The sequence below is a fragment of the Aedes aegypti genome, chromosome 2 (assembly GCF_002204515.2).
Source record: "Aedes aegypti strain LVP_AGWG chromosome 2, AaegL5.0 Primary Assembly, whole genome shotgun sequence".
In the NCBI taxonomy this organism is placed as follows: Eukaryota; Metazoa; Arthropoda; class Insecta; order Diptera; family Culicidae; genus Aedes; species Aedes aegypti.
This window is the reverse complement of record NC_035108.1, coordinates 429,075,073-429,103,023: the sequence shown is the minus strand read 5'-3', so window position 1 is coordinate 429,103,023 and position 27,951 is coordinate 429,075,073. Positions and strand designations below refer to the sequence as shown.

Below are 27,951 nucleotides of genomic sequence, written 5' to 3'. Positions count from 1 at the left end.
GGCTTTGTCCCAGTTGGGACGTAACGCCAGAAAGAAGAAGAAGAAGAAGTGAAAATCATGAAGTGTGACCACGCCAAGAGTGTTCGATAAATATTGCCCTATTTGTTTCAATGTGTCTCATTCGACAGTGTATGGAAACGAAAACGCAGTGAAAAATATATAATTGTAACGAAACGTGATAGTTTGGGTGGCTTGTTAGGTGCTCATCCTTTTCCTTTTGATTGATGATTGACTTTGAATTGGTTTAGCACATATATAAATCCAAACTGGTTGCAGTATAAAATCGTATCGATTCTCATATCAGAATCAGTCTGCATCAAGTGATTTTAAAGTTCACAACAATTTGCCCAAAGAAGCATTGAAATGAAGGTAAGCTTAACACAAATGCTTCAATAATTTCCTAACATAACTTGTTCGTACTTTGATTATGACAAACGATTCTGTATTCTCAGCTCATCATCGCCGTCATTGCCCTGGCCCTGGCCATCACCGCCAACGCTTCCCCAGCTCCTTACGCCCATGATGTGGTGGCTTACTCCAACCCATGGCCGCTGAAGACCAGCTCTGTTTGGCCAGCCTACGGTGGATTGTATGGTGGTAAGGTCGCTGTAGTTCCAGAAGTTGCCTACGGAAAGTACGCCTACCCGAATGTGTATGGAAGCTGGCCAGTCTACGGAAAGAACTGGGGATACTCTTCTCCGGTTGTTGCTGTCGGAGCCAAGCTGGTTGACAACAGCCTGTGGAATTACGGAGGATATGGATATGGACACGGATCCGGTCTGGGATACAACAAGTACTGGCACTGAATTGACTGTTGACTGATTGAACGGAATTTGGAAATAATAAAATGGAGCATTACTAACTTACCTACAAAAAATCCAATAGTTCTACTTCATATTTTCATGTGAAGCCCACATTCTTCTCTTTTTGACATTGCGTACCCACTGGGATAGTGTTCTTATGAGCACTTCCAAAGTTTTTAACTGAGAGCTTTCTTTGCCAAAGTTACTCTATGCCCAGAGAAGTCAAGGAAATTTCCATAACGAAAAGATCCTGGACCAATCGGGAATCGAACCCAGACACCTTCAGCATGGCTTTGCTTTGTAGCCGCGAACTCTACCCACACGGCTTAGCAAACAAAAAAAACAAGGGAAATCATAATGCAGTGTATATGCTGGAAGATCATAGACGAGAACAGCTTTCCCGGGAATCTCACAAGATTGATTAGAGCAACGATGGACGGTGTACAAAACTGGCGGGGACTACAACAGGGCGATGGACTTTCGTGCCTGTTGTTCAATATTGCGCTTGAAGGTGTCATGCGGAGAGCCGGATTTAACAGTCGAGGCACGATTTTCACGAGATCCGAATAATTTGTTTGCTTCGCGGACGACATGGATATTATAGGGAGAAAATTTGAAACGGTGGCAGATTTGTTCACCCGCCTTGAACGCGAAGCAACAAGAGTCGGGCTAATGGTGAATGCATCGAAAACAAAGTACATGCTGGTAGGCGGAACTGAGTGCGAGAGGGCCTGCCTAGGAAACAGTGTCACGATAGATGGGGATACATTCGAGGTGGTGGACGAGTTCGTCTACCTCGGATCCTTGTTGACTGCTGACAACAACGTTAGTCGGGAAATACGAAGGCGCATCATCAGCGGAAGTCGTGCCTTCTATGGCCTCCAGAAGAATCTGCGGTCAAGAAAGATTCACCCCCGCACCAAATGCACGATGTACAAAACGCTCATAAGGCCGGTAGTCCTCTATGGGCAAGAGACGTGGACTATGCTCGAGGAGGACTTGCAAGCTCTTGGGGTTTCCGAACGCCGAGTGCTATGGACGATCTTCGTCGGTGTGCAGGAGAACGGTGTGTGGCGGCGAAGGATGAACCATGAGCTCGCTCAACTCAACGGCGAACCCAGTATCGTGAAGGTAGCTAAAGCTGGAAGGATACGCTGGGCAGGGCATGTTGCAAGAATGCCGGACAACAACCTAGTAAAGATGGTGTTCGGTACGAATCCGGTTGGAACGAGAAGGCGCTGGGCGCAGCGAGTTAAGTGGATTGACCAGGTGCACCAGGATCTGGAGAGCGTGGGTCGCAGTCGAGGATGCAGAGAAGTGGCCATGAATCGAGTGAATTGGCGAATTATCGTTGGCGAGGTTTTATCAAGCTTATTTATTGTAAACCATATACTAAATTTTTACTTTTGAAATCCGAGTGGCCTAACGCGATTACAATTTTCTGACATTGAATAAATCTACATCCTTCGTAGTTTGTTCGAAAGTTTAAATGCAAACACATTAGAGTTCAATCACTCTTTGCCTGTGCTATTCGTTTTTCAACGAAAAGAATGAGCTTTCAGCGCATTAAGTTACAGAAAAAAGCATAGCAATTATGATAAGCAGTTGACCGAAGGCAAACCAGCATTGCAGATATGGAAGTATTTTTCAGCTTGTAGTGGAATGTTTGTGATTTTGAGCTTTGTATGAGTCGTAACGCTTGAGACTACTCCCCCTCTCCCTAGAGCGTTACGTAATTTGTGGATGGCGCCTAACGAAACCACCAGATCTCAGCATTTTCATTTGTTTTTGTCAAAAACTGACGAATTGCTTCTCTAGGATTTCACGTGCTCTCTGTGGGTGAATTCTGAGCCGAATCAAAGTTTTGAAGCATCGGATGTTGCATTAATCAGCTGTTTCAGCGGTTCCAATATGCATACATATCTGCTTGTATGTTTGACAAACTTCCAAATCGAAACCTACTGCATATTTAGCAGAAAAGCGAGGAAATTTCGTTATCTACCTTTCGGGGGTCCCAAAATATAATCCTAAAGCCCTGTACCTAAATACCTTCACGCAAAATAATCCGTTCCAATATTCGTGAACAAAAAGTCATGGTAAACGGAACGCATTGCCAGTTCCATCTCGTGATTTAGTTTCTACAAGCATGATTCATTGCGTTTCGCTATCGTGAACGAAATCACCCATCCAAGAACACAGTTCTTGCCTGCACCACTGATATACTTGTTTCGTAACGCTTCCAAAACCATGATTCTGAAATCACAATATCGAGCACCCTTAAAATCAAATTCGTGATTTGGTTCCTGATAATGAGAACTTCGTTCACGCGTACTGTCAAAACTAATAACGCATGCGCAAAAAACATAAATACGGTAGTCAACAATGGAGCTCCGGATGTGAATCTGCAAATATATTTTCGCTTTTAGCGCATTGTCTATTGAAGTATGTGACCATTTTTTTAATAAATTACTAAACTATCAGTTGTTTCTAAAAGTTTGCTGCAAGAATGGTGTTTATAGTGTTCAATAGTTGCCGAGTGCGCTGCTGTAAATTGTGATATCCCTCCGGAGGAATGATTTCGATTACCTTCAACAGCACTGAATTTTTGTTGCCTTGCCTTCTGCCTCCGGATTACACAGTTCACAGATTTATCCATGCCATAGAGACTAAATAAATTAACTTCCGCACATTCAGATTAAGCTATGTTTGAAAAAAAAAACTCCAGAATTATTCATCTACAGAAGGTGGGCCATAATGGGCATCCTTGTCATTAAATTTCGTGATTGAAATCCTCGATTTTGATTTGCGAAACACCATCATGAATAGTGTTCCAGTTTTCAAGAACAGTGTTCACAATAAGCGGAACAAAAATCATGGATTCACGATTTTTTCTTGTACCAGTGATCAGTTTTGCAGGCGTTACGAATGTTTTGCGGAACATAGTTCTGGGTTCCGTGATTTTAGTTCATGGTGTATATTCGTAAAGCAAAAATCAGCTTGTTCTGGAATTCGTGCATGGATGTTCGCATTTTCTGGAACAGTTTTATTTGCGTGTTGTAGTTTAGACCACAAACACATGTTTACTCAATTTTTAAATGCTTTTCGTTGATTGACGGCCAAAAAAACATTGTATCCTGATTTGTGAGATTTTGCCACGCTATAAACTCAAGTTTTGGGTGTATTTTGTTTTCCGTGTCCCTTCCGATATGTTAGATAGGAACAACCCCAGTGAACGTCAAACATGATCAAAAGTGTCAAAAAAATAGGACCCTATTAGAAGCCAAAAATTAGATGAACATAACTATTAAAACACTTGCTGCTCAGGTGTTTATGTATTATGGTATTGAAATTGAAAAATACATTTGGCAATTCTTATGATTTGTTTTTGCTCTGGGAGGGGTTTTGACCCCGCAAATCCCCCCTTGGCTACGAAACTGATACTGTATAATTCGTCTCATTATTTTTGGTAAGCATAATTCCATCCCAATACTACAACATCAAACTTTTGTTATAAAATTTCTCATACATTGAATGGAAACGATACTGTTGGTAAGTTTTCCTTTTAGATTTAAAAAAAAAAAACAAATCTGGATTGGTATGTACTAACAAGAGCGTTAGAAAAAAAAAACAAACATTTGTTTTACATAAATTCAATTTATTTACACCTTTACTATTTTTTGCTTAAAACTTCTAAACAACCAAAATTTACAGCGTGCCTGGAGCAGGGGCCAGATTCAGCGATTGCTGCGAAACTGTATGCCCTGGAAGGGGAGCATCATGAACAGCTCCTCGGTTAACGGCCAGATAGCGAGCTTCCTTTTGGGCAACCACGGCCACTGGCGCCTGGACGTAAGCTGTTGGATGATAGTTGTAATTGTAAGCGGCGTATGAAACTGCTGCTGGGGCTGTACCATAATCCCACGGAGCAGCCACATAACGCACGAAGGAGTTGTCCTGAACCAAGGCAGCTTGAGGATAAGAGTATGCCAGGGGAGCCCAGGATGCCTCGGCGGTCATCAGAACCATCATGACTACAGCTGCGATGCACTGGAAGGGTAAAGAATATTGTGTTTTTGAATTTGTGCTTGTGGTTAAACATATCAACTAACCTTCATGATTGCTTTCTATGATAATCGAAAAGTTTCTAAGATGTGGTGCTGGAAGCGTCTGAATCTGTACTGAATCTAGAACTAACCATCTTGTATATTTATAATAGGTTCTCGAAAAGCAAAATATTCAAGAGCAAAATGAATCCAACTATTTTTCCTTCGGGGATATCCATTGAAAATAGCTACATGTCGGGTTCGTGTTCGCACAGTCGTTCTAAATATTTTTGCGAATTGGAAAGAACGAGATCACAATACAACGAACGCATGGCACCCCGAGCAGAAGAAAATAACTACTGAATACCAAATTGAGGTATTCCATACCAGATAATTTCCAATACTTACAACCTGAATGAGGTATAAATGAGCCCTGCATAAGAGGTAAAATACCTCAAATAATACCTTCTGCATATTCTACAAATACCAAGCTGATACTTAGATCAGGTATTGTAGTACCTAAATAATACTTGATGGATTTTCATATAAAAATGAAATTTTTCAATACTAGTTCAATACCTCCAGCAGTCCTCAATAGCTGTCGAATACCAAAATGAAGTATGTTTAATTGTTTTAAAATTTTTTTCTAAATACCATTATAATACCAAAATGAGGTATTGACAACTGAACAATACCTAATTATAGTATGATACCAAAATATGGTATGCATAAGTTATTGGCGAGTAATTCTTTCCTCCTCGGGACGCGTCGAGAAATCATACACAGAAGGAACAACCAAAATTGAATTCAAGCAACGCCCAATCTTCGTAATTTAATCGTTGTACCTACGTCATCATGCGAAAATGTCAGTGGACTTATCCGGCTGAATGGATCAATCCTGATCTTTGTTTTATTGCAGCTCTCCCAGTTACAGGTTTCTCGATTTGCACTCACTTCTGTTATGTACTCAGGAAAGAGTAAACGAATTGAGCTTTAGTTTATGGTCTGATAACCGCGTATCGCGTGGATGGTCACCAAAGTAATAACGAGTTCTTGATACAGAACTTTTTGTAAATGAAGTTTTCGCCATTCTCGTGAAGAACGAACTTGCGGAACTATAAAAGCAAAGTGTATCGTGTATCAGAATCATACCACATCAGTTTTCAGACGCTTTAAGGTCTTTTTCAACAGAAGCAAAACCAACAATCATGAAGGTAAGTCGTTGGTAATCATAGACAATTGAAATCGTATGAAAAACCTTATCATCTTTCACAGTGCATCGCAGCTGTAGTCATGATGGCCCTGGCCTTCGCCGCCACTGAAGCATCCTGGGCTCCGTTGGCTTACTCCGCTTACTCCGTCAACCCGCTAGCCTATTCCGTTCCACATGCCACCTACGTTCAACAGAACCTGGGAACTCCTCTGGCCTACTCGGCCTATGCTCCAGCCCTCAGCTATGCCGCCCAAACGGCCGTTTATCCAACCGCTTACGCTTATCAACCAACCGTCGCCGTTGTTGCCCAGAAGGAAGCTCGCTACCTGGCTGCCAACCGAGGAGCTGTCCATGATGCTCCCCTTCCGGGACACGCCGTTTCCCAGCAATCTCTGAACCTGGAACCGGCTGCGGGAACCCTGTAAAATCTGAGCTGCGCTGGATTTTAAGGATTGGGTTTTGTGTTATCTGATGTTGTATGTGTTTTTGAAATGAATGACAAGTTTAACCGGAATTGGTGTTTTGATTTGTTGCTAAAATTGTGTGTCTGATCGAATTTCCATATATCTTGCCTTTGTAGAACTCGTTTAATCGCCTGAATCCTGCATTCTCAGGATTTGTTTCCGTTGTTGCTGATGGCTGTTCTATTGCTAGTGTTGGTTTGTGATGACCTTAGAAATCCACTTAAGGCAATAGCATTTCGTTACATTAACTGCACTGTTGTCACACGCAGTAAATAGTCGCATTCGTGATCCAATGGTTCGTAATCCAATTACCTGAGGTGGTTAGTTTAGAGTGCACTTGGAGATCTCTTTCTAGTAGGGTAGTGGATAAGCATGAATGTAAAATCTGTTGCGCCAAATTAATATACCGTAAAACGGGGTATCTTTGATAATGCGGGTAACTTTGATAGTGCGTAACCCACCACATACTAAACGAAATATCAAAATTTCTGTTAATCAGTTAAGCAAAACGAATGCAAAACTAAAGAATATTAGTATGGGGCGGATGATTTGCAAAGACCACTGCAAGATATTCTAGACAATTTTTCTACTTGGCCCTTAAAGATTGGTATCGGATTCTCTCCGGAGAAAACTGAGTCGGTTGTCTTTTCTAACAAGCATGTCCCAGCACAGTTGGGGCTTCAAATCATGGGTAAGGAACTAACTCAGGGTCTTTCACATATGTATCTTGGGTCTGGTTCGACTCCAAAAGGGGAAAGCACATTCAGTATCTGTATCAGAAATGCCAACAACGAATCAACTTCATGCGTACTCTGACCGGAACATGGTGGGGAGCCCACCCGGACGATCTGATAATGTTATACCGGTCCTTGAATACTGTAGCTTTTGTTTCCAATCCGCCGCGAAGACACACATTCTGAAGCTTGAGCGTATCCAGTATTGCTGTCTTCGAATCGCGTTAGGCTGTATGAACTCGACTCATACAATGAGTTTAGAGGTATTAGCATGAGTTCTTCCTTTATCAGATCGACCAGGTCAGCAGTGACAGAACGTTTTATACTGACGGGTCAAAAAACAAATGATTCCACTGGATTTGGTGTATACAACGAATTTCATAGCGCCGCCCACAAACTTCAGAATCCTTGTTCAGTATACGTCGCAGAATTAGCGGCTATGCACTATGCATTAGAGCGAATTGCCTCTCTTCCCTTTGATCGATATTTCATTTTTACCGATAGTCTCAGCTCCATATACTCCATAGCTCCATAGGCTATACGTTCAATGAGGTCGGTAAAGCACTCACCGTATTTCCTCAGTGAAATACGATCTAAATTGAGTGCTTTGTCGAATCATACCATCACCTTGGTTTGGGTCCCCTCGCATTGCTCGATTCCGGGCAATGAGTGTAGGGGATGTGACTAGATTGGCTCGGTATCGGATAAGAGAATTAGGGTTTGGTTAGCGAGGAGAAATGATGTTCTTCGTTTGGCGATTTTTATTCGACTGACTGGACTGGCTATTCTATACAAGTTATACAATACGCTCAGGACCCGATAGAGAATACGAAAGAGATGGTTTCGCTCACACTATCAGACGGATAGGTGATAAGAGAGACATGTACAATAATAGATAAATGTTTTACCTTAGGGTGGTTCATAATCATGCTTATTCTTAACATAGCCGGCCTCCGTTGAAAAGTGTATGGTTTTCAATACTTCTTATCTACTACAAATTCAAATTTGAACGGGGCGGTCAACTCTACTAATCTATACTAATTCATTGGGTTTGATATTCTGGTTGGTCGATCGATTCATTTTCGACTTCGTTGAACCTTCGAGCATAATTTGTTGCACCGGAAGTTATCCGGGATTCCGTTCTGTGGTCCTGGTGAGTGTTCGCTTGTTGACTATGGGATTTGAGGGCCAGTTCATCGATGTCGTTGTCTGGATTCGACAACAACGTCCAATGTGATCGGATGACCACACAGCCAAGCGGTGAATCTCGACGAAAGGGCACAGTTACGCAGCATGAAACGACAGAAAGCATTAGTTTACGTTTAAGAAACGAATGGTACAGACAAGAAAGCGCCTAAACGCTGTTGGGATTGAGCAACGTTACTTGTTGGCGAGAACTTCATCATCTTCAGCGGTCGCTGACTGTTGAACGGGAAGAACGCAGACCTTGCTTATTGAACGGTTGAATTCTCCGTCTTTTCTCTTAACTGAGACGACGCGGACGTTCCCGTCGTCACCATGGTAGAGTCGTGTCACACGACCGAGGCACCACCGGAGGGGTGGTAATTTTTCATCCTTCACGAGTACTAGGGTTCCAACAGAAATATTGTCGCGCTGGCGGGTCCATTTGGTGCGCGGGTGCAGTCCGGACAAATAATCCGTACTCCAGCGCTTCCAAATTCGTCGAACAAATTCTTGCGTAGACTGATAGCGACTAAGTCGGTTCTGGGGCACTTGTTCATACGAAGGTTCAGCGGTAGCAACCAAAGGACGGTGGACCAAAAAATGACCCGGTGTAAGTACCTCCAGGTCCTCGGGATCAGTGGTCAGCTGCGTGAGAGGCCTGGAGTTCAGACAACTCTCAATCTGGACGAGCAGGGTTTCAAGATCGTCCTTGATGAGAACGGTAGTTCCGATGGTAGCTTTTAGGTGCTTTTTAAACGACTTAACGGCGGCCTTCCAGAGGCCTCCGAAGTTTGGCGAGCGGGGCGGTATAAACTTGAAATCAATTCCTTCTGCCACACAAAAGGAACTGACGGAATGTTGATGCTGCTGCGATTTGAATTGTGTTAAAAGCTCAGCTAACGCACGGGATGCGCCTTGAAAGTTTTTCGCGTTGTCACATTCGATAACGGCCGGTTTGGAGCGTCGGGCAATGAACCGTTTCAGGGCCGAGATGAAGGCGTCCGTTGTTAGATCCGCCATTAATTCGATATGTACCGCCTTGGTGACTAGACACACGAAAATGGCGACGTAGCATTTTACCGGAGGGGACTTACGACCATAATGGCGGTAGAATAATGGTCCGCAAAGGTCAGCGCTGGTTTTCAGAAACGGGTAGGTGGGAGTCACCCGTTCGGTGGGGAGATCCCCCATTAGTTGCTCCTGGACCGTGGGTTTGCAGCGGTAGCATCTAATGCAATCTTGCACCACCTTGCGCGCCAAGTTGCGTACTCTTAGTGGCCAAAACTGTTCCCGCAAGTTGGCGATCATTAGTTGCGGGCCAGCGTGAAGAAGCTTCTGATGATAGTAGACAACCATCATCTTCGTGAAAGGGTGGTGTGAAGACAAGATCATTGGGTGTTTGCGTGTTTCGGGGACTGATGCGTTGCGTAGACGACCCCCGACCTTCAGGATTCCATCCTCCAGAATCGGTGCAAGGGTTTTTAATTTCGAGTTAGGTTTAACCTCTCCATTAGCGGCTATGGCTTGAATATCTTCTTTCAACGACTCTTGCTGGGATACACGAACTAGAACACTGAGAGCTTCCTTATACTCGGCGGCCAGGAGAAAACCGTGTAATTCGATGACAGTCGGATCGATGCTTGGAACAACCCAACGAGGAACGTTGATCGTCTCGATAACTGCAAGTTCGCATCGAAACTGCAGCCAGTTTTGTTGGAGTTCGTCTTCAAGAGGCTCGTCCCAGGAACGTTTGCTTCGCCAGAGTTCCTGTACGAACATTTTGGCAACTACTATCACCGGTCCTATGAAGCCTAGAGGATCAAACAGGCTTGAAGAATCCGAAACAACCTGCCGCTTGGATACACAGATGTCCTGTTTCCATTTTGGAACGTGGAAACCAAAACTATCGGATGCTGGTTCCCATTTCAAACCAAGCGTTTTGATAGAAGCACCGGTATCAAGTCCCAAAACGGTCCGTTCATTTCGCAGTGTTTCGGGAATATGGGAAAACATCTCCGGGGAGTTGAACGACCATTTGCGTAGCGGAAACCCAGCAGAGTCCAGCAGCTGCTGAAGTTGTGTACATAACTGCTTGCCAGATTCGATGTCGTTGCTTCCAGTCATAAGATCGTCCATATAGAAGTCTTCTCCAACGACTTCCGCAGCAAGGGGGTAGGAAGGGCGACCCAGTTTGGACAGTTCTTGCAGACATCGGGTGGCTAGGTATGGCGCCGAGGAGGTGCCATAAGTCACCGTCGAGAGCTCAAAAATGCGGATTGGCTCTGACGGATCTTCTCTCCAAAGAATTCGTTGAAGACATTGATCCGAGGGATGTATCTGGATCTGGCGATACATTTTTTCAATGTCCGCAATAATAACGTACCGATGAGTTCGCCATCGCAGAATCAGCGAGAATAGGTCGCCTTGCACTACTGGACCCACCATTAGGGCGTTGTTCAAAGAAATGCTGGTGTCCGTGACGCAGGACGCGTCGAACACCACGCGAAGTTTGGTGGTGACGCTATCGGGACGCTCTATGCAATGATGTGGCAAATAATATGGGCGATATGGTGTGGGTTGACTGACATCTATTACTTCCTTCATATGCCCTAACGATTGGTACTCCTCGATGAAAGCGGAGTAAGCAGCCTTCAGTCGGGGTTTTGCTTGCAAACGGCGTTCAACGGAGAGGAAGCGGCGTTTTGCAATTTCATACGAATCTCCCATCAGTGATAGGATGGACAATTTCCTTGGAAGTTCGACTACGAACCGACCGGAGTCAGTTCTCCTGGTGGTAGCTACGAAGTGAGCCTCGCAAGTCGATTCTTCTACCGACATGGTGCTGGAGGACTGACAAGATTCCAGCTCCCAAAATCTGGACAGCTGTTCATCGAGACTCAGCGTACTGCAAACGTGAACGACGCTAACACTTTCTGGATCTGGTCGACTATTTCCGACCCTACCGGAAACAACCCAACCGAGCAAGGTATTTTGCAGCACCGGTCTGCCGGGGCCAAGACGGATGAGACCATCGAGAAGCAAATCATAGTAAGCATCCACTCCAATAATCATGTCTATTGCTGCGGGTTGGTGGAATTTGGGATCAGCCAGTATAACTTCCGTAGGCCAATTCCAATCAGCAACGTCAATGTTGTTCGAAGGAAGTTCCCGTGTGACAGCCTTTAACACGTGAAACTTCAATGGAGTACGGTAACTGCAACAATGAGACTGGATGTGGACCACGATGAAATGGGTGGAAGTGGTAGAGGATTGTCCAATACCACCGACGCTGTGATTTTCCTTGACCTTATGCACCTGCAATCGTTGAGCCAAACTTTCGGAGATGATGTTCAGCTGCGATGCAGGATCAAGCAAAGCTCTAGCCCAGATGATGTTCTTCGCAGAATCGAGGACCTTCACGAGCGCCGTCTGCAGCAACACAGTTGATGGGATTCGGCGGACGTTGGCAACCAAGGAGGTAGAGCAATGGCTGAGCGAATTTGTGGAAGGCGTAGGATCGGCAGCGAGGGTTGTTTGCGAGGAAGTCTGATTTGCGTTTGAGGATACAGTTGGAGCGATCTGAGATTGAGTCTGATTTGTGGTGGGTTGGCTTAGATTCGGTTTGGAAACCTGTGGTTCGGGAGGATTGCGATTGGGAGCTTGTTGATGGAGCATCGTGTGATGCTTTTGACTACAGACACGACAGGCACCAGATGAACAGTTTCGCACTTGATGATCAGCGGACAGGCAATTTATGCAGAGAGACCTTTTCTTCACCAAATCGTATCGTTCAGACACGGAAAGCTTGCGGAACGCATCGCATTTGAACGGAGAGTGGGCAGACTGGCTACAAAAACAGCATGGTTTCGAGGAAGAACTGACTATGGAGTGCACGCTGCTGACCTTGAACTTTTGCACTCTAGTTGGATCAGATCGGGGAGAATCAGAGGCGCGCGGTTTCCCAGGCGCGATTGACTGAAGCACCATGCAATGGGAACGAAGAAAATCAATCAGCTGCTCATATTTGGGAACGTCTGTCGATTTGTGATGATTCTCCCATTGTTTCAGCGTTGCTGTGTCGAGTCGAGAACACACGATGTGAGCAAGTAAGACACTCCAACCCTTGGTGTCGATATTCATCTTCTCAATCATCTGGAGGTTACGTTCGAAGTCGTCGATAAGACAAGAGAGGGATTCATAACATTCCCGCTTCAAAGGTTCCACGGAAAGAAGCGAATCTAAGTATGTTTTCACCACTAACTTTTTGTTATCGAAACGCTTTGTCAAAGACTGCCAAGCGACAGCATAGTTGGAATCTGTGATGTCGATAGATTCGACCACCCGCTTAGCTTCCTTTGTCAGTGATGCGACAAGATAGGAAAATTTGTCCACGTCAGAAAGATTCGGATTAGAATCAATGAGACTCTTGAACGTGTCTCTAAAGGTCAGCCACTCCGTGACTGAGCCATCGAAAGACGGAAGCTTGACTTCAGGAAGCTTAATCCGAGCCATTTGGTTCGTGCGATTGGGAATCGAACCACTGAAACCTTCGCCCGCACTGGTGGATGGTATCGCTTTCGCATTTCGTTCCGCATTGACGAGGAAACCCTTCACATGCACGTAGATCTTTTCGAATTGATCACGTGAGGCTCGACTGATCTTATCTTCCTCTTCCGCCGTAGGTGAATCTTCATCCTGCAGCAAGTCTATTTCAAGACGAATCTTCAAAAAGTTTTCGAAAATTCCCTCCAAACGATCCATCCAACCCGCGATCCGACCCCTATCCCGCGCTTCATCATAGCCATCAATAAATTTAGCCACGTTGTTCAACGTATCGAAGCAAAAACGTTCTTGCTTTGTCAATGCTCGCAAGTCCGGAGCCATTGTTCCACTTCAAAAGAACAAAAGAAAGCGTTCGAAATTGTGCAAAAATATCGCAATCTGTGTCGCAGATAGTTGTAGAAATATGCAGTTCTCAAACCACCAACAGCTTTATTCGCTCACGCGAAATATTTAACCACCACCTCGTGTTAATATGGTTCGCAATACCACTGCACTCAAATCTCGAAAAAATGCTCTAATTCTGCTCTGTCCAATACGATGATAATCAATTTGCGAAAAGGGTTAGTCGCATGCTTCTACTCGCTTACCTCTTCAATCGGCGGAAGGTGCGGCGACCGGCCGGCGGGGATCGGCCTTTGTTGCTACGGCTATTATCTTCGATGCTATTGTGCGGACCCAAGCCACGCTATCTGCTGAGCACGCGGTCGACTCAAACCACGTTTTGGCGTCACACTCACTTGGTTGCGGGTGCACTTTTTGAGCTTCTATTTTCCGATCGAAGCGGTTACCACTTTTTGCACAATTATCGTTCTTTTTGCGTTCCGTTTGTATCAAGAACGTTCGTATGGACACTTATCACTATCACTTCGCACGTTTGGCATCCACGGCGCGCTCGAAAGGCACGATACGATCACCACCGATAACGTCCGCAGTAAGAGCAACACAAAACTTTTTCTACCAGTGAACCGAAAACTACGAATATACCGAGGCCAATCGATCCGGTTCGAAGGACCACTTTTACTATGTAGGGGATGTGACTAGATTGGCTCGGTATCGGATAAGAGAATTAGGGTTTGGTTAGCGAGGAGAAATGATGTTCTTCGTTTGGCGATTTTTATTCGACTGACTGGACTGGCTATTCTATACAAGTTATACAATACGCTCAGGACCCGATAGAGAATACGAAAGAGATGGTTTCGCTCACACTATCAGACGGATAGGTGATAAGAGAGACATGTACAATAATAGATAAATGTTTTACCTTAGGGTGGTTCATAATCATGCTTATTCTTAACAATGAGAAAGCGGACGTACTCGCCAAGGTGGGCGCTATGGAAGGTGATATTTATGATCGACAAATCGTCTTTAAAGAATTTTTCACAATTGCTCGTCAGCAGACCTTGCTCAGTTGGCAACAAAAAAGGGATGAAGGGGATTTGGGCAGGTGGTTACATTCCATTCTCCCGCAGGTCGTGGTTTCAAGGGATGAACATGAGTCGCGACTTTGTCAAGATAATGTGTCGGCCCAGCCAACAAATTAATTCACATAACTGAGATTCAACTCAGTAAAGTGAACGCTTATTCGGAAATAAATGATTGTATAAAATGCACAGATTCCCTCTATGTGGACATATGTGGAGGCCATATACGTACATTCAAAAAAATGCAGTGTAGGAAATACAATTTGAGATGACTTCGTTTGGTGCTTTCTATAATTTCGTACATAATAGTATTTTGCACTTTATATAACTTTGTTTTAACAAACAAACGAAATATAAAAAAAGGTAAAACAAGTAGGTTCAAGCCTCCACGCAATGATCTTCAGATCGTTAATCATATTGGCTACCTCTGTTCCGTTCAGTCACTGTTAAATGACACAGAAAAATGACAAATATAAATCCCACAATATAACTTATCTGAAGGTACCTTCTACCTCATCTATACAGCCACTGCCACTCATGCTCAAATGAATTTGTCATCGATACATTGTGTAAACAAATCAATTAGCTTCAAAGATTAAACAGCTTTCACATGCTTTCAAATGAGTAATTGGTTTCTCATTTGATAATGATACATTAGCAATTATAGTTATTACCCAGCCAAAAATTTGGTGAACATAACAGAAATCGTTTATTCGATAAAAGCAAATTTGGCTATATAGGGTTATTCGGTGTAATATGCCACAACTTCATTTACACGGGTTTGAGGCTTTTCACACGTATATATGATTACATATGTACAGATGTGTTCTTTGAGAAGTTAACAGTCAAAAGACAACGAATTCCAAAAATAACAAAAATCATGTTTTTTGAATTAAAGTCTTGCGTCCGATAAGTAAACCTCATTTGAAATGAAGTTCATGCTTTTATTATTGTACTTATTACAAAAAACTTTTACCGGAAGACTTACTGCTAATTGATTCTTTTAAACTTAGCAGGTGGTGGAATCCTATTTAGAAACATTTCTACAACGCTGTGCACCTTTTTTCTACGGGTGGGGAATCTTGCACGGGTTGTTTTGAAACATCAAGATTTGGACCATTCACAAAAATAATCTTGTTTAAACGTATCCTTTTAAGAAGCTACTTGACAAAAGAGAGCTGCATGCAGAGCTTGGCCAACTAAATAAACAACGCACAGACACAAAGCAAAAACTATTGAAGTAATGCATTCGGTATTGTAATAGAGCACTTTTTCATTAGGGAGTCGTATTACACCTTTTTACCTTACAAATATTTTATGAAATTCATTATAGCCAATACAACTTCAGACAAATTGATTTGGCGTTTAATATGACTAACGTGTATGACAGTGTGTTGCACTTTGTATAATTTAATTTTTACAAACATTGCAAAGACACATAAATAAACATTCGTGAAACAGGCTGCAAATTTGTGATCATCGATTATCAAGATTACAATAAGTGTTTTAATTAACCAGTAAAATGATGAAGCATCTTTTCCTGAGTGATTTTCAATGAATAAACGTAGGTATACCGCTGAAACAGCACCGTAAGACTGAGGTACAAATACGGTCTGATTTGTGACTCCAGACGCTCATTTAGTGCAACTACCTCAAAGTGAAGTGATTATTGATTAAATTAAAGAGAAATGCTTATATAAACTGATATCATTGAGTGTGTAAAACTATGATGTTTTATTATCCGTACGTAAATATATTCATGAGTACCTCTCGTATTCGGTTTATGCTTGGTTTCTGAAATGCATCCAGCGATGTGTACTCTTCTCCTGTATGATTTCATCTTTACATCAGATGATCTCATATCTAATCTTACATTCAAGATTATAATAGAAGCAAATAAAGTGAAGAAGAAATCGCAAGGGAATAGCAAATTGAAGTTACATATTTTGTTTTATGAAGTTAGAATTTGTTTAGATGCAAATTCGAATCGGATCGAATTACTGACTCCATATACAATTTCATTCAATTCAATTTTGCATTATATCCAATTCCAATGTAAACTGCACATTTATACAATATAAAATTTACATCGTTATATGATCCCTGGTTTGCTGGGGGCTGATGTCCAACCACTACTCGTTAGGCTCGCATCTCTATCGAATAGGGCTCGCAGATAATAATCGATGTGGTTGTGGAGCTGGTTACCAAGACATCAACCATGTTGTCTGGTACTGTCCCGAATACGGAATTGCCAGATCAAATCTATGTATATCGCTCAGGGCCCGAGGAAAACCAGACGAGGAAGACATTAGAGATGTGCTGGGTAGACTGGACTTTGACTACATGTTACTTGTTTACAAGATTTTGAAGCAAATCGACGTTTTTGTTTCGCTTGTACTGTTCTGCTGTTGAAGATCAACGAGTAAACCCAAAATTCCCATCCCTTTCAAAAATTATTGTACTTCTTAACTTCGACCAAACCGCAAGTTCTACGGTTCCCCAAACCTAGATAATAAGAAGCAAATATGATTTTGTAGAATAAATCAATAGAGTCCAGCTCCGTAATGCCTAATAGTGCTTGAGCCTGCTGAATAAATGATAATAAAAAAAGGGATCTCTTCTAGATTTTTCAAAAGATTTTACTCTGATCCAAAAGTCTTGCAATGAAATCACTGATGTTTTTTTTACCCAAATCCTCCAAAACCCTTGAGGAAATTCGGAAGCAATTTCACAAGAGTTTTAATTCTGAGGACTTTACAATACAAACGATTGATTTGTCAAACAACACCTACAGTCAGGTCTCCAATTAGATGCTGCTACTCAATTTTCTCCCATGAAAATTTCTCAGCATTTGCTAAAGGGACGAAACTGAATTTTTTTATGTGACTGGGTATTAAGGTGATTCAAACATTGGTTTTGCTTCACACCACTCATTCGATTCGAATTTTGAACGTTCTCCCGAAATTTGAGCTCATTTGGAAGAAAACTGAAATTGTACAAGCTCCTTGAAGTTTGTGTGGATATTACTATGGGAAATGTAAACAATTCATTCAATCAGTCATAGTGTATACCCATGTGCTCTTGAGGGTTGGAGCTACGCTACTAAGTACTGAGGCGTCCGATTTGAATACGGTCTTGGGCAAAGTTGTAGTTGACGAATGTATCTATCAATATCAATGCAGTTCTAACCTTCAAGAGCACATACACGACCACTATTACCGATTGAATGGATTGTTTGCTTTTCTCAAAGTAATGCCTATACAAACTTTGGAGGACTTGTGCGGTCTCATTTTTCATCCAAATGAGCTCAAATTTTGGGAGAACACTCAGAATTTGATCTAGAGTCGAATGAGCGGTGTGATGCAAAAACGATTTTGTGAACCGCTTTACTGGTATGAGCTAATTTTCATCAGAATCTATAGGACAGTAGCTAAGAAATTGCGGTAGGCGTAAAGTAAGTGGCAGCGTCTAATAGGATACATGAATGTATATTAGAGTGGTTTAAAAAATCGTTTTTGCTCCACACCGCTCATTCGATCAAGGACAAATTCTGGGTGTCCTTCCAAAATTTTAGCTCATTCGGATGAAAATTGAGACTGCACAAGCCCTTCAAAGTTTATATGGCAATTACTATGGGAAAAGCTAGCAATTCATTCAATCGGTCATAGTGGTTGCCTATGTGCTCTTGGGGATTAGATCTACGTTGATAATATGAGATATATTCACTAGCTACAACTTTGCCGAAGACCGTTTTAAAATAGTATTAGTAATTAGTGTATATAGTAACATGCGAGTAAGAATAGATATTCCATGTTAATTTGTAAATTAAATGAAAATAAACAATATGACAAATATTAGGTTCTTCAAGAATTTTCCGTTTTTATTATTGCCAAATTTCTTCCAATCAGTTAACAGTCAAGTTAGTGCCAGTACTTGTTGTATCCCAGACCATATCCGTTTCCATAACCATATCCTCCATATTTCCACAGGCCGTTGTCAACCACCTTGGCACCGACGGTAACAACCGGAGAAGAGTATCCCCAGTTCTTTCCGTAGACAGGCCAGTTTCCGTACACATTCGGGTAGACGTACTTTTCGTAGGCAACTTCCGGAACCACAGCGACCTTACCGCCATACAGTCCACCATAAGCTGGCCAAACCGAGCTGGTCTTCAGCGGCCACGGGTTGGAGTAGGCCACCACATCATGGGCGTACGGAGCAGGGGATGCTTCGGCGCAGATGGCTAGAGCCAGGGAAATGACGGCAATGAAAAGCTGAAAACAATTCGGTTCAATTAGAACAGTTTTAACAGATACAAAATCACATAACTACCTTCATTGTTAATCAACTGTAGGTTTGAAAGAACTAAATTCTGCAAATGTTCTTAGGTGACTGATGTAGGATCTACGTTTTGATTACATTTTATAGGAACACTATTAGTGGACATTGCAATCGGTCATTGCTAATCCTTTAAGTTTACATGTCAGAACATGAACGTTGAATTCGCCTTTCCCATTCTACTTCAGGGAAACTAGCTATGTACTAGATACATACAGTAAATACAAATCACAAAGTGTGATCACAGCAAAAGGTGTGCGATAATTTTTGCACTATTTGTTTCAATGTGCTACGCTCGACTGCGTATAAAAACGAAATGGCCTTCAAAAATATTAATAGGTCAAAAGCTGTTAAATTGGGCGGACTGTTATGTGTTCATCCTTTGCCTTTTGATTGATGATTGACTTTGAATTGGTTCGGTACATATAACATATCAAACTGGGTGCAGTATAAAATCGTAACGTTACTCTTTTCAAAATCAGTCTGCATCAACTGGATTCAAAGTTAACAACAGTTTTTCAAAAGAAGCATTGAAATGAAGGTATGTGTGAAACAAGATGCTCCAAGTTTTTCCCGACATAACTTGTTCAAACTTTCATTATTACCAATTATTCCATATTCTCAGCTCATCTTTGCCGTCATTGCCCTGGTTCTGGCCATCAGCGCCAAAGCATCCCCAGCTCCTTTCGCTCATGATATAGTGGCCTATTCCAACCCATGGCCTCTGAAGACCAGCACGGTTTGGCCAGCCTTTGGTGGATTGTATGGTGGTAAGGTCGCTGTGGTTCCAGAAGTTGCCTACGAAAAGTACGCCTACCCGAACGTGTATGGAAGCTGGCCAGTTTATGGATACTCTTCTCCGGTTGCTGCCGTTGGAGCTAAGGTGGTTGACAATGGCCTATGGAATTACGGAGGCTATGGTTACGGAAACGGATACGGTCTGGGATACAACAAGTACTGGCACTGAATTATCTGCAGACTGATTGAAAGGAATTTGGCAACAATAAAAATAAAGGATTTCTAGACAACTTCTATATAAGACGATATGTTTTTTTAACGAGATCTTTGAAACAATACCGTAGATGGCATACTTATGCTGAAGTTGAACACATTTATGTTTTGCGATATGTACAAAATTTTACGACAGGTTATTGAAAAACTTTATAATTTTTTTTTTATCTTCCCTGATTGTGATATTAACAATTTCTATTTTTTTTTAATTTATCTGGAATAGCGCCGATTAGCCATGTCTTATACGTTGTTATTTCTTGCCACCTATTTTCACCTTATTCGACTTGCTTTCGAACAAACAATGCATTTTTGGAGTCTGTTGTGGTGAAATTGAAGTAAATTGGTGTTTTTGAGTAATTAATCTTTATATTTCTGGTTGGTACCGTAAAACGGGGGTACACTTATCACTGGGGCGAATTTGATTATTTATTTCTAAGGATGCTGTAGTTTTCATTGGCACCACAGACATTCCATGTTTTCTAGTCTATAGATATCTAATGATGATTTTTAACTTTATCATTTTTATTAGGGTCAGTTTTGCATAGAAATATTCATAGTTTTTTAAGATGTAAGAAATGTTGGAAATGTCTGTGCTAAACAATCCACTGGTGCTATGCCTACAAGTTAACTTTGAGTGTTTAAAATGTTGTGTATGCTTAGTTATGAACTTCTGAACTTATTTTTGATACCATACAGCATAGCAAATATAGTATTTTGATCATAAACCGTTTAATCTCGAAAAAATGCTTATTTTAAGGGAAATAGCCTACATTTTAGGCAATATTATGCAGATTTACAAAGTTAATTTTGCAATAAACTAATCAAATACTCCAGTTGTAAGAATTTAGTCATCATTTCCAGATTCAGGAGACCCAAATTTAGAAGATAGGGAAATTTTTGATTCTAAAATCTGCTTTGTGATATGGTGATCAATTTCGCCCCAGTGTATCATTTAAATTTTTTGTTACTATAACTTTTTTTCACATATCAAATATGATTTCATAGCTGATAAAGATCAATGGAGTACTGATTTTGTCGAACATTTGAATATTCGAATATTTGTGACAATATTTGAATTCCGAAGGATAACACAATAAAAAGTTGTAAAATAGTGATCAATTTGTTCCCGTATTATGGTACCAGAAACTTCCAGTCGTGAAGAATTTAAGACCTAAAATTACGTCGTTTTGTAGTTTCGCAATGTTTCGAAGACAAAGATTTATTTGAAATGATGCTATTGACTTTCTTATATTGTTTTGTCTGATTTTTGTAATGTTTTAATAAATTGAATGTCAGCAAATTGTTCCCAAAATACTTTATATCAGGTACAGAGTTCCCCTAAGAAATTTCGGAAAAACTTCAGGTGACCAATGTTTACAAAGGGTTGTGAAGGAGAAAATGGGGTCGTGACGGACTTTGGTTTCAGGTTGGCCGATTGCGCTGCAGAATCGTTACCCGTTCTGTGGCGTAGTTGGTTAACGCGCCCAGTCTAGCGTATTGGGAGTCGTGGGATCGAAGCCCACCAGAACGATTCTATTATTTTTCACAATCTTACATCTCAATTTGTCCAAATTGACTTTTGTGTCCACGACCTTCAGGTATTTTCAAAACACCGTCGGCTGGTTAAGCCGTAATTGACATGCCAATCCTAGTTGAGCAATGTTTACAGTTTTTTGATTCAAAAGAAAACATTTTCGTGAGTTTGAAAATTATTTTTACATAAAATGTATCGGCATTGAATATATATTTGGGGTTACCTATATACATATAACTTTGGTTGAAATATTAGGTAGCACAGGTGCCGATATAACAATTTGGCGTATATGTGTTTATTGACTTCATCTTCTGTATTTACCTTCCTTATTCCCTAACAAAAAGCTACAAATTTTGACTTAGGGCCGTTTTTGACCCGAAAATTCAAACAGCTTGCAAAAATCAGTGTGTTGACCGAATTTAGTTCTATTGGGCTTAAATGAAAGGCACACAAGTCTAGTTTCAGAAACCCTCCCGAAGATCCCGGATTTAGTCACTGTGACCACCGGAAACCTGCTGCATCTGGAAAATCTCCCTTTAGAGACCCTTACTTTGACAATTTGTAGTTTAGTAACTTATCAAGTAATCTGTCCTCATATTGTTGAATAGGTATTCACGTGGACTGTGAATAGAGATTCTCAAATCACTTAATTATTCATACCGTAATCCGGGGTAACATTGATCAGTTTTTAGAATTTTTTCCTAAATATTTCAGTCCGAAATGTAAATGTTGTGAGTTTTATATTTTTAAAACAAGTACTGCCACCCATAGCTCGTGACTATATACTGTATTTTGTTTTTTGAATGATTTAAGCATGTTTACAAAAATGTTTTATGTGATTTTTTCATTTAGCTGATTTGGGGTAACTTTGATCATCCATGTAAACAATGTTCGGGAATATTGAAAATGTCGTTACTAACATAAATCATGGCCCCTGAAGCCGAATATGGTCTCATTTACTTTTTGAGTTATTTTAAAATTAAAAACATCTCGATCAGCGGAATACGCCTAAAGGTAGGCAATTACCTAAGGGAATTTTACATTCTTTACAGTAATTCGTTAATGTTGCCTAATTGAACATACTTATAAAATTTTTGACAGCGGAATCATTTTTGGCGATGCCATTTTTAGTGAGAACCGCATTTTCCTTGCTCATATCGCATGCAGAACTTTTGTGAGACATGAATCTTCGGTAGTGTCATCCTTAACCGTTGAAATTATTATTTCGCAAACTTGAAAAACTTACGCATAAAGTTAACGCAATTTTTGCAAAAATCTTAATTTTTAATAGCTCATAAATATAAGAAAGAAAAGCAACATTCATGCTTTGGAAATGTTTCATCAATAAATGATGATACCAACTTATTACTAGATGAGTCATTCCGATCAATGTTACCCCGCTGATCAATGATACCCCGGATTACGGTACCTGGTTCCGCAAACCCTGAACATCCGAAAAGTAAGTTTCCATCGCAGTTTTGTATATAAAACTCACATCGGTACTATTCGGATGATGGACATTTTGCATACATTTTTCTGTAATAAGGAAACAATTACCGGCGCACATTCCCTGAAAAAAACTGGGTCCAGTATGGTCCACGCGGAAACGGATCTGGAGACCCACAGCTATTCAAAATCATGAAGATTGAGCCGTCGCATGCCTAGTTTTGGTACAAAAAACTGAAATGTTCCACAATACGAGCAAGCTTACTTTTCGGATGTTCCGGGTTTCCGGAACCGGGTATGAGCATGAGCATGATTGACCGCCCGCAGATGCTACTCCGTCATTGCAAGAACAACTAAGTAACTTAGTTACTGTACTTACAAAGAGAACCAACAGACACTACTCGGTATCAGTAGCATCCTCAATGTGTTAGTACTGGTGCTCTCATTATTATTACAAACAATAACGGTGCCGGCTGCGTCCGAATGCAGGTCAATTTAAGAATGGGAGGGAATTGTTGACGTATTACTTGCTTTATAGAAGCCGAGGAGTCCTCTGCACTTCCACAAGTAGACACTGGGAGTTTCGATATGGGAAAGGATTCGTTTTGGTGAACGATAAATATTTAGTTTGAAATGAATGCGCCTAACTGGATTCGTGATATTACTCGAGAAAAGCATTGAACGCTGTACAAGTGTTCGTCGCTCGCCCTACAGGAGCAAGGGCAAGATCAAAGGATCAAGCACTACTAACGCGATTCAATACTATTCCACCGTGCTACGCGAACAACGCGCGACATGTTTTAACCTGCCCTCATCGCCCGCCCCCACAGTAGAAAGCGTCAAGGTCGAAGGATCAAACAGAACTCGGGTTTCCGGAACCGGGTATGAATAGCTAAGTGATTTGAGAGTCCCTGTTCACAGTCCACGTAAATACCTATTCAACAATATGAGGTCGGTTCAGATTACTTGTTTAGTTACAAAGCTACAGGTTGTCAAAGTAAGGGTCTCTAAAGGGACTTTTTTCAGATGTAGCGGGTTCCCGGTGGCCACAGTGACCAAATCCGGATCTTCAGGAGCGTTTGTGAAACTAGACATGTGTGCCTTTCATTTAAGCTTAACAGAACTAAATTTGGTCATCACACTGATTTGTAACTTTTTTTTTAATGGAAGCTCCCCTAGTGGTCATTCAAAACCAGAGTTGGGAAAAGTTCTGAAATTCACACTACAGTAGGCAAGCGCAGCAAATCACAGCCAGCGGAGCCAGTGAAACACACGCCCATTACTGCTGTAGGCAAAATACCTTGAAAATAGCAAAACACTCGTTGCTAAGGGCAACCCAAAACTACTGTGTTCTATTTTCTGTTGCATTTCCCGCATTTACAACCTGCAATGACACTACTGATTTAGAAAATTCATGTACCCAACATAGGCTACTTGATGAGATTCACAATTTTGAACTACTGTATTAGAAGAGCCACGTGATTTTCGCAAAATCTCAAGCCTACTACTATTACCATTCCCAACTCTGTTCAAAATTTTTGTTTCCGCTAAAAAAAATTCCCATTATAAAACAATTGTCAGTAAATTTCAAATGGCTAGGTTATTTCATTTAAAAGTTACATTGATTTGAATTTTGAAATGGGTCGAAAAAGACCCTGTGTCTGTGATATAAGTATGTCCAGGACATTCATCAACTTGACCCTTCGTATCCTTCCTTGCATCTTCATTCTGGTGTTTTGTCCCAATTAAGACAAAACCTGCTTCTTAGCGTATGGTTCTTCACAGTTGTGAACTGCGATATTTTGTGTTCGTGTGTATTGCAATAGTCTATGCCTTTGGAAGTCGACAAAACTCCTAATACGAAAATATTATCAAATGGGGGGGATTGGAATCCACAAGTCTCAACTTGGTCTTTCTGAATAGCCGCATGTTTACCGCTAAGGTTTTTTGGCCCAAATCCTTTTTAATGATAACCAATATTGAATAAGAAAAAAATGTAATGATTTTAGATGGAGTTGCTCAATTACAGTCAATGATGCAACCAGGGGGGAATACGGATTTAAGGGCATAAACACCCCACCGCCTGTGAAAATATGGCCTACCAAGTATATTTTTGAAATTCAACTCTATCCTACAACCATACCTATAGCAGCAACTTAGTTTTGTTCGTGTTAACACTATGAGCATCAGTGGTTTTTATATTTAAATTTATCAGAGTCTTGGAGCCCGAAAAGGTTTAATAAAAGAAGTTGTGATTTACTATGTAAAATATAATTATATCTTCTAGCCTTTTCCGAAAAAAAATGAAGGTTTTGTGTGAGAAATTTGTCAAACGATCGAATACATGTATTTAAAAATTGATGCTACATACGAAGTATCTAAATTTTCAGTTGGTTCAGAATTTAGATATATTTTACAATTGTCAAACCATACGAAATCCCGGAGAAGAAATTATTAATTAATTAATTATTACTGGGGAAAAAACTTGATAAAGCTATTGAAGCATTTTGTTGCTGGTGAATGCATATCTGTTCCATTTGAAAATTTTGTAGGCGTCGATCATTAATAAAATTTTATTTTTAGAACAATGAACGAAAATAAGTTGTTTATCCTAAATCTTGTTGAAAAAAGTGACTTCGATTTTCCCCAATAGACGAATGGACGCATAAGCATCCAACTACAGTAGTAAACCAATCAGATTCCAAAATAATCTAAACACAAAGTTGAATGGTCGTATTGAAAACTTTGAGCTGTTTACACATATTTGGTTATATTCGGACTTGGTTTTCTGGATTGATAATTCTGTAACTTGGAGCAATCGTTCTTCCACCAACAGTTAAGTTTTGCTATGCTGATTAAATTCCGACCTAATGCAACATTAGTGGCAATGATTTTTATTGTAAATGGTTGCGCTTAAAGATAACTCTAATTGTAGAAATATTAGAAAAATATATTTAAGCAAGACATTCATGGTATCGCGCTTTTGTAGTGTAAAATTTTAAACTCTTTTTTTTTTCTTAAATTAAATACGTTGTCAAAAAACATTACATTCAAAATAACCAAACTCCCCGATAACCAAACCCTACTGATTACAGTTAGTTTAAATCTTCAATCTGTATATCAAGCTATTGATTGTTTCAATGAAAATAATATAATTTAAACACAGATCAGGAGAAATCAATGTGAAAAAAAATTCATCGACCTCTCGTTCAACGATTATTTCAAATTCACACAATCAGATGTACACGCATCGTATTCCTTTGTGTTTGACGCTTAAAACTACCGACATCTGCAGGTCTTGTTGCACGAACCAATTTTTCTTTAATTTAAATGTTTTTGAAAATACATCGTATTATTCAATAAAAAATAATCCATTTTTGAATGGAAACGATGTTTTGAATAAAGATATGATTTCTGAAACAACTAACAGCTGATAGAAAAATACAAGATTTTAATAAATTCAATTTATTTACACCCGTACCACATTCTTCTTAAAACTCCTCTACAAATAAAATTTACAGCGTTTCTGGAGCAGATGCCAGATTCAGAGACTGCTGCGAAACCGTGTGTCCTGGAAGGGGAGCGTCATGGACAGCTCCTCGGTTAACGGCTAGATAGCGAGCTTCCTTCTGGGCAACTACGGCCACTGGAGCAACTGGCGCCTGGACGTAAGCCGTTGGATGGTAGTTGTAATTGTAGGCGGCGTATGAAACTGCTGGGGCCGCAGCATAATTCCAAGGAGCAGCCACATAACGCACGAAGGAGTTGTCCTGAACCAAGGCAGGTTGGGGATAGGAGTACGCTAGAGGAGCCCAGGATGCCTCGGCGGTCATCAGAACCATCATGACTACAGCTGCGATGCACTAGAAAGGTGAAAAATATTGTATGATATATGATATATATCCTTGTGGTTCAGTGTAGCAACCAACCTTCATGATTGCTTTCTATGATAATCGAATAACTTCTAGGATGTGGTGCTGGAAGCGTCTGAATCTGTACTGAATCTAGAACTAGCCATCTTGTATATTTATAATAGGTTCCCGAAAAGCGAAAAAAAAGACAAATCCTATTATTCAACCTCCCGGGATATACATAAAAAATAGTCACTAGCCGTGTTCGCGTTTACACACTCGTTCTTAAAAAAAAAATCCGATCGGAGAGATAGACAATGAGATCACAATACAACGCATGGCACGCGTCAAAGAATCATACACAGAAGGAACAACCAAAATTGAATTCAAGCAACGCCCAATCTTTGCAATTTAATCGTTGTACCAACGTCAGCATGCGAAAATGTCAGTAGACTTATCCGGCTGAATGGCTAGATGGATCAAACAATCCTGATCTCTGTTTTATTGCAGCTCTCCCAATTACAGGTTTCTCAGTTTACACTCACTCCTGTTAGGTACTGTGGAAAGAGTAAACGAATTAAGCTTCAGTTTATGGTCTGATAACCGCGTATCGCGTGGATGGTCACCAAAGTAATAACGAGTTCTTGATCCAGAACTTTTTGTAAATGAAGTTTTCGCCATTCTCGTGAAGAACGAACTTGAGTAACTATAAAAGCAATGTCTATCGTGTATCAGAATCATACCACATCAGTTTTCAGACGCCTTAAGGTCTTTCTCAACAAAAGCAAAACCAACAATCATGAAGGTAAGTCGGTGCTTATCTCTATAGAAGGTAATCCCAATCAAAATCCTATCGATTATTCGCAGTGCATCGCAGCTGTAGTCATGATGGCCCTGGCCTTCGCCGCCACTGAAGCATCCTGGGCTCCGTTGGCTTACTCCGCTTACTCCGTCAACCCGCTAGCCTATTCCGTTCCACATGCCACCTACGTTCAGCAGAACCTGGGAACTCCCCTGGCTTACTCGGCCTATGCTCCAGCCCTCAGCTATGCCGCCCAAACGGCCGTTTATCCAACCGCTTACGCTTACCAACCAGCCGTGGCGGTCGTTGCCCAGAAGGAAGCTCGCTATCTGGCTGCCAACCGAGGAGCTGTCCATGATGCTCCCCTTCCGGGACACGCCGTTTCCCAGCAATCTCTGAACTTGGAACCGGCTGCGGGAACCCTGTAAAATCTGAGCTGCGCCAGATTTTGCCGAGTGAATGTATTACCTGATGTGAATTAAAATTACCTGAAATTTTAAAAACCGATTTTATTTTGTTGTTTTTTAACACATGCAGATCCTA

At 41.1% G+C, this 27,951-nt stretch overlaps 6 protein-coding genes and 1 long non-coding RNA gene across 9 annotated transcripts; 3 read left to right on the top strand and 4 right to left on the bottom strand.

Moving 5' to 3' along the window:
• Nucleotides 1-209: 209 nt before the first annotated feature.
• LOC5573915 (glycine-rich protein) lies at nucleotides 210-19,803 on the top strand. 3 transcript variants are annotated; one of them, XM_001654905.2, is made up of 2 exons: nucleotides 210-369; nucleotides 453-877. In XM_001654905.2, exons 1-2 carry the CDS (start codon nucleotides 364-366, stop codon nucleotides 804-806), a joined length of 360 nt encoding a protein of 119 aa, XP_001654955.1. In that variant the 5' UTR covers nucleotides 210-363; the 3' UTR covers nucleotides 807-877. The 3 variants fall into 3 exon arrangements, with proteins under 3 accessions (XP_001654955.1, XP_021703363.1, XP_001654951.1); XM_021847671.1 differs by lacking the exon at nucleotides 453-877 and adding an exon at nucleotides 19,390-19,803 and having other exon boundaries at nucleotides 313-369; XM_001654901.2 differs by lacking the exons at nucleotides 210-369; nucleotides 453-877 and adding exons at nucleotides 19,172-19,305; nucleotides 19,390-19,803.
• On the bottom strand, nucleotides 4,438-5,034 carry LOC5573918 (adult cuticle protein 1). Its single transcript, XM_001654904.2, has 2 exons — nucleotides 4,913-5,034; nucleotides 4,438-4,850 (listed from the first exon to the last, which is right to left on the bottom strand). Exons 1-2 carry the CDS (start codon nucleotides 4,916-4,918, stop codon nucleotides 4,509-4,511), a joined length of 348 nt encoding a protein of 115 aa, XP_001654954.1. The 5' UTR covers nucleotides 4,919-5,034; the 3' UTR covers nucleotides 4,438-4,508.
• Nucleotides 5,904-6,573, top strand: LOC5573917 (adult cuticle protein 1). Its single transcript, XM_001654903.2, has 2 exons — nucleotides 5,904-6,060; nucleotides 6,122-6,573. Exons 1-2 carry the CDS (start codon nucleotides 6,055-6,057, stop codon nucleotides 6,482-6,484), a joined length of 369 nt encoding a protein of 122 aa, XP_001654953.1. The 5' UTR covers nucleotides 5,904-6,054; the 3' UTR covers nucleotides 6,485-6,573.
• On the bottom strand, nucleotides 6,331-27,915 carry LOC110677072. Its single transcript, XR_002500932.1, has 2 exons — nucleotides 27,810-27,915; nucleotides 6,331-6,457 (listed from the first exon to the last, which is right to left on the bottom strand). It is a non-coding gene; the product is annotated as an uncharacterized LOC110677072 (long non-coding RNA).
• Nucleotides 18,281-18,889, bottom strand: LOC5573916. Its single transcript, XM_001654902.2, has 2 exons — nucleotides 18,759-18,889; nucleotides 18,281-18,700 (listed from the first exon to the last, which is right to left on the bottom strand). The coding sequence occupies exons 1-2, from the start codon at nucleotides 18,762-18,764 to the stop codon at nucleotides 18,347-18,349; spliced, it is 360 nt and encodes a 119-aa protein (XP_001654952.1). The 5' UTR covers nucleotides 18,765-18,889; the 3' UTR covers nucleotides 18,281-18,346.
• On the bottom strand, nucleotides 26,187-26,821 carry LOC5573914 (adult cuticle protein 1). The gene is made up of 2 exons (XM_001654900.2): nucleotides 26,685-26,821; nucleotides 26,187-26,618 (listed from the first exon to the last, which is right to left on the bottom strand). Exons 1-2 carry the CDS (start codon nucleotides 26,688-26,690, stop codon nucleotides 26,271-26,273), a joined length of 354 nt encoding a protein of 117 aa, XP_001654950.2. The 5' UTR covers nucleotides 26,691-26,821; the 3' UTR covers nucleotides 26,187-26,270.
• On the top strand, nucleotides 27,268-27,915 carry LOC5573913 (adult cuticle protein 1). Its single transcript, XM_001654899.2, has 2 exons — nucleotides 27,268-27,411; nucleotides 27,474-27,915. The coding sequence occupies exons 1-2, from the start codon at nucleotides 27,406-27,408 to the stop codon at nucleotides 27,834-27,836; spliced, it is 369 nt and encodes a 122-aa protein (XP_001654949.1). The 5' UTR covers nucleotides 27,268-27,405; the 3' UTR covers nucleotides 27,837-27,915.
• Nucleotides 27,916-27,951: the final 36 nt, after the last annotated feature.